At 35.7% G+C, this 6,967-nt stretch overlaps 1 protein-coding gene across 1 annotated transcript in view; it reads right to left on the bottom strand.

Annotated features, from left to right (window-relative positions):
- Positions 1-692: 692 nt before the first annotated feature.
- LOC143033143 (uncharacterized) overlaps positions 693-6,967 on the bottom strand; it is a 39,280-nt gene continuing 33,005 nt past the window's right edge. Inside the window, exons 3-4 of the mRNA XM_076198345.1 lie at positions 1,367-1,429; positions 693-865 (exon numbers count right to left, since the gene is read on the bottom strand). Coding sequence (XP_076054460.1) covers positions 693-865; positions 1,367-1,429 — 236 coding nt within the window. The remainder of the gene's footprint in view (positions 866-1,366; positions 1,430-6,967) is intronic.

The raw sequence follows: 6,967 nt of genomic DNA, 5'->3' as shown, positions 1-6,967 counted from the left end.
GTGAAAAATCTGATTGATTATATTTTGATTTATAGCGATATTGCGGGGGTTACACGCTTCAACGGGCAACAAGTGAATATATTGGACGCCATATCCGTAGGTAATATTACTGCTAAGAACAAATCTGTATTGATTTACAACCCTTTACAAAGTAATGTAATCGAAAATATATCTGTGATCATAACTGATCAGGTCGGGGATGACATTCCTTTTGAAGATGGAAATTCTGTAACTTTAGTGTTACATATCAGAGAAAAAGTGTTTATGAGATAATAAATCTGCCAATTTTACACAGTATGAAAATGGATGTCCGAGGACTAACACGTCCCCGTCCATCGGAAGACGACTTTTTAGCCCTATTTACAAACCCGGTTTTATTAAAAAAGGGTGGAGGATTAACCGATGTTACTACATTTAAGTCTCCTATCTATTATCAAAAAGGATCTGGGTTACTAAGTTGGATGTCTGGGATTGCGAAACGTGCAATACCATTTGCATTAAAATATGTACTTCCTGAAGCACTTACATTTGGTCATAATGTCTTAAACGATCTAAAAAGAGAATGCAAATTTGAAAAAAACATTAAGAAATCGTAGTGTTCAATCTTTAACTAATGTGGGAAAAAAGAATTATGAAAGGTGGAAGTGGTAAAGTGAGAAAACGTAAACGTTTGTGTTATAAAAGAGATGTCTTTAGATCTGACGCATCATTATAATCATGGCGAGCGGTGAAGTTGTAACAGCTTCCCAAAGTGGAAGTCCTACACCTAATTTTACCTCGGCAATAAGCGAGATGTTCCCTCGACCTTCAAGATTTCGATTATACGAAACCTCAATAGAAAACAGGCAAAATGTTGAAATTTTACCTGTAAATATTAATTATGATCAAACACTGACAATTTCATTGAATTCAGATTGCAGAAAAACGATGGCGTCTTTCTCGATCTATCAAACACAAATCTAAGTTTAAAATTTCGTATAACAAAGATTCCACAAGCAGATGGTGAAAGTACTGAATTAGGAGATGATGATAATATTGTTATCCCTAATGGAGCTTTGAACACCATTTTCAAATCGGTGTCAGTATTTATCAATGATGTTCAAATAGAGAATAATTATCTGTTTAATTACGCGGCTTACATTAAACTACTTACAACCATGTATCCGGATAAAATACAGACTATTGGTCGGAATATGTTTCTATTTCAAGACGATAGAGGATCAGGTATAATTGATAAATATGAAAATGTTACTTTTCAAAATATGAATAACCTAGAAAAACATGTCACTAAGAACATTTAAAAAAAACGGTGTTTCTCTTTCCGGACCACTCATGTGCGATATTTTTAATATTGACAACTACTTACTGGATGGCGGGGATCTTCGCATACGGCTAGATTTAGCGCCGATTGATTTTATAGTAAAGTGTCCTGAGGACAAAAAGAAATTCAAATTGAATATTGAAAGATGTAAATTAATAGTACCAAAAATCTATCCATGCAAAGAAGCAATATCTGCTTTAAATATATCATTGAGGAGCGGCTCAATCATTGACTATGTTTACCTAAAAACACATGCCAAAACATACATACTCTCAAAAGGTCAAAATAGCATTATGATGGATAATATATTTTTCAATATTATTCCTAATTTAGTATATATAGTGCTGATTGACATGAAGGCTTTCAGCGGGTTAATAAATAAAAACGGACTTTATTTCCATCATGCTTCGTTAAGTAATATAGAACTACATATTAATGGGAGAAGTGTATACAACATTCATTCTAATTTTGATCAAAAAGACAATGTCGATTTATATGCAAATACGTTACACGCGTTAGGAGCGAGCGCGAATCACCTTATAACGCAAGGTCTAAATATACAGGTCAGACCGTTGGAATTGTTCTGCGCAGCTTCTGACGTCATTTGGCTGAGTCCATTTTCTCTTTGTGATACACTGAAGAAAACTGTGAAACGCCAAGGAAGACAGGAACTAAAATATTTTATATATTATATATATATATATATATATATATATATATATATTATATATCATATATATTATATATTCATATATATAGACAGGAACTATAATATTTTATATATATTTATATATATTTTTTATATAATATTTGTCAGAATATAACTAATTGCGTGGAGCAGTGCGAGCGAAGGCAACGTCATTTTTGAACGACGGACCAGCTTCCACTGACAGCTATAGGACCCGCTAACCCCACTTTGAGCAGCCAGGTGACGTTCACGGGCCCGCTGCGCCAACTCCCTCGAAATTCGGTCGGAAGTGGTTAGACCTTATATTCTTAGATCTTGTTATAACGCATGACGCTTATAATCAAGGTCGAACCCTAATTGCGTTTAATTTAGAGCCTGAACCTACAAAAGATAGCGTGAATCCCAATTTGAACGGTAATTTACAAATTCGTATGACATTTAATAAACCAGCATCAGATAATTACATAGTTTGCGTATTTGGCGAATGCAATAGTGTCCTCCAATTCGATAGCGATAGAAACGTTGTATTAGAAAGTAGGGGGTAATAAAATAAATGGGGAACAAATTGACAAAATTATACAAATCATTCGTAAAAGAGATAATTCCTTAAAATTGGGATATATAGGTGTGTTAGCCGTAGAAGATGTACATCATGTACTTTCATCGAATCGGACAAATATCTACTTCGTGCTTAATGTGTTACCCCGTGAAATAGAAATAGGGCACTGGATTGTTATATGTCTAATAAGAAATTCAATATATGTTTTCGATTCATTTAATATTAGCCTCAAACAATATGGATTACATCTAAATTGTACAAATAAGAAAATAATTAATTGTACTTATAGATTACAAAGCGGGAATAGCTTAGTGTGTGGATGTTACTGTGTTTGGTTTATAAAGATATTACATCGAAACGGGATTAAATGTGCAATATTATTGAATTCACGCACATTTTCACGAAGGCGCTTTTTAGATAACGATAAAAAAGTGACTACATTTATTTATCAACATTTTGGAAACTATTTACCTCCATGTACATATTTACTTTGTCCGTCAAATGATAACGGTATAGTATTCTATAACACATGTGTGCAGTCTGGCGAAGAAAATGGCCAATAACCTTCCCTCGAAGAAAAGAGAAATCCAGGGTTAGTATACACCTTTCACTTGAATTCCAAGGTCTATACATTTCACTATGATATATATATAAGACTGCTTCTACTTAGGTCTTACATACAAAAAATCTCCCGCTCTACCTCAATCTAGATTGCTGAAACATATAACCATGGAGAAATATACATCTCTGGAAGAGTTCGACATGAGTAAAACTGAGAGATGCGTGAACATAAGTAAGTAAGCTTTCCGATTTCGACCTCGTTCCATATGATATTAAAAAAAATGTCGACAATGCACTTATGTGTAATCGCTACTATTTAACATTTTTTTTTACTTTCAGTTGTAAATGAAATTATACAACGAACGATGACAAAATTAAAATCTTATGCAACGATCAGCAAGCACGACGTGACGTTCGCATTGATGGCGATGCAGTGGGAGATCATGGATGAGGTGGAGCGTGCGATAAGAGGACAACTTGAGGACATCGAAGAAAACATGAAGAAAATAAAGAGGAATAAGACATTCAGAATCGAAGACGTGGGTTCTCTTCTCACCCTAGGTAGACTAAACACGAAACTGAAACGTGTTCGGAGAGAATTCGCGGATGCCCATCATGAAACTGAAATAAAAATTAAAAAAAAAAAAAATATAGGGGAAGATATGTTGGAGCAAGATGAGGATGATGACGATGTGTAGTTTAATAACATAATGTTTGTACCACATATAGTTGATTGAATGCTCAACATGTAATATTAAGATCATCCATGGAAATGTTGGATGAAACAATCTGCAATGGCGTGTGTAGTTTTTTTTTTTTTTTTTTAATTATTGCATATTACACCACATGTAATCTTTTATCAATAAAATAATATTAAGATTGCTCATTTAAGTTTTCATATCCTTAAATTATCTTTAAAGATATCAGAATATGGAACAGAGTAATAAAAAAAATCTATATATATATCCACATGCGAACACAGATGGGGAATGATAACAAGCTCATATCTCTCTTCCAACCAGCAACTTAACGCAAACAAAGCGTGAAATACGACAGATATATATAAATTACTCAGACCTTGTATGTATAACGCTTGGGTAATCGCTTGTAACATTATTAGCCATTCATCTACTTCATTCAAAACAAAGATCACAATGACCCAATAACACACATATGCAACCAATTAACACACAAATTCAACCAATTACACACGTTAACCAATCAACGGCGGGAGGGCTATAAGTAAACGCCCTCTTACATACAACGAGCCAATAAGGACATACTACGACACGTATAAGCTCCACCCCCATACGCATGACGTCAAGGTCAATATAAGTAAACGCCCTCTTACATACAACGGGCCAATGAGGACATACTACGTCACGGCTAAGCTCCACCCCTTACACGTGACGTCAAGGTCACCGTCCTCTTAGCCACACCCTCACCGGAAGTGACGTCATAGGGTCAATGACCGCGCACTTCCGGGAAATCTCTGTCAATTCCTCACTACTGACCATTGGGCACCCTATAGATATAGGGCTTCACCGAATATAATGAATAAGGTGACACCAGAGAAATATCTCACCAGAAACCAGTTGGCAAGGAGGTGAGATTACTGCCAACCCCCCTTCATAGCCAACATGAATATGAATAGCACAATCAAAACAAAACCGGGCGTTCCTGCTGGATCATCGTCTCCTAAAGGTCCAACCGTATTGCCTCGTGTGCTTACGGGCAGTGTGCCACCGAATCTGAGTAAGCACTGTCCAAGCAGATCTAAGTCTTGGACATTAAACAACCAAGACCACAGACTGGAGAGTTTAATGGAAGAGCTAGACAACATCAAGTGGGACATCATAGGACTGAGCGAAGCCCGAAGAGCGGAAGAAAAGTTTATACAATTAAAAGATACCTGTTCAAGTATAGAGGTAAGGGCAAAGAAAGATCTAGTGGAGTAGGATTCTTGATCAACCGAGGTGTTGCTGGTAATGTAACCAAGTTCAGTAATTTATCAGACTGGGTAGCTTAAATTGTGATTAATTAGGCTGTGTAAAAGGTACACTCTAAAAATAGTTCAGGTTTATGCACCAACTTCACAGAGTTCAGACGAGGCAATTGAGTCCTTCTATGATGATTTAAGTCAAGTAATGGATCGAGAAAAAAGTAAGTACACTTTGGTAATAGGAGACTTTAATACTAAAGTAGGGAAGAAGATGGGAGATGAGACGTGCATTGGGAACTTTGGAGTAGGTGAAAGAAATGACAGAGGTGAGATGTATGAGAGCAAAAGCGTTAGCAATGTTACGGTGATAAATAAAGTCAACATAGGTAATGACCATAGAATGGTAGGATGCACAGCTAAATTTAACTTCACAGCCGAGAGAAATAAACTAGTTTTAAAAAAGGAAAACAAGCCTTGCAAAGGTTAAGGATAATAATAAGAAATTTTAGTTAGAAATTAAAAATAGATTCGAAGCTCTAAGAACTAACGAGGACAGCGTGGAAGATATCAATTTGAATTTAGTGAATATCATTAAGGAATCAGCAGAGAAAGTAGGAAGTACAAAAAACATTAGAGAAAACAAATACTCCAAAGCTACAAATGACATAATTAAAAGAAGAAGGAACATGCAGATTAAAAGCAGGAGAGACGAAATAGAAAGAGTAGAACTAAACAAGCTTATCAACAAAAGGCAGAGATTAGAGAAAAGAAAGAGAAACATGGATGAAATAGAGGAAACTATTCGGAAAGGTACATACATACATACATATACCAAGGCTTTTTCCCCCTTCCAAGGGAGGTAGCCAAAAAGGGAAAGGTAAAAGTATTAAAGTGACCGAGCGCAGACATGCTTTAGGAAGACAGCAAATGATATGTTTGAAAGATAGAAATGGAGAAATAATTAAATGTAGAGACAAAATGATAAAAAGAATAGAAGAATTTTACCAAGAGCTTTACTCCTCGAAGGCCGTAGTTGAGTCAGTAAGTTCATGTGTAGACGTTAGTAGTGTACCAGAGATTACAAAGGAAGAAGTAGAATTTGCTCTAAAAACTATGAAACGAGGAAAAGTACCTAGGGAAGATGGTATATCAATAGATCTGTTGAAAGACGCAGGTAAATTAGCTCATATTAAATTAGCTCAGTTGTACCCCAGTGCTTACGTCAAGAAAGCGTTCCGGATGCATGGTGTAATGCTATAGTGATCTTACTTCATAAAAAAGGAGACCAGAAGGACCTTAGTAACTATCGACCGATTAGCTTGCTATCAAACGTATATAAAATATTCTCCAAGATCCTTACATATAGACTGAGTCAAGTTTTAGATGGAAACCAACCGAGAGAACAGGCAGGCTTTAGAAGCGGATATTCAACTCGAGACCACTTGCAGGCGATAAACCAACTAATCGAGAAAACGACAGAATATAATATACCTCTGTGTTTAGCTTTTGTAGATTACGAGAAGGCCTTTGATTCAGTAGAACAAATAGCAATACTAAACTCGCTACGCAAACAGGGTACAAACGAACAGATCGTAAGAGTTTTAGAAAAGATTTACTCGAAAGGTACCGCTATAGTTCGACTAGATAAAGATACAGAAAATATCAAAATCGAGAAAGGAGTACGGTAAGGCGATACAATTTCACCCAATCTATTTATAGCTTGTTTAGAAGATATTTTCAGAAGATTGAGTTGGGAATAGAAAGGTGTGAAGATTAATGGCGAATATTTGAACCGCCTAAGATTTGCAGATGACATCATTCTTATTTCAGAAAGAGCAGAAGACTTGCAAGATATGCTGAGCGATCTAAACAAAGAAAATATCAAAGTAGGTTTAA

The sequence above is a fragment of the Oratosquilla oratoria genome, chromosome 15 (assembly GCF_046742065.1).
Source record: "Oratosquilla oratoria isolate Oo_2021 chromosome 15, ASM4674206v1, whole genome shotgun sequence".
NCBI classification, from domain to species: Eukaryota; Metazoa; Arthropoda; class Malacostraca; order Stomatopoda; family Squillidae; genus Oratosquilla; species Oratosquilla oratoria.
The sequence above is the reverse complement of the archived record's forward strand: the minus strand, read 5'-3'. Positions and strand labels throughout refer to the sequence as shown.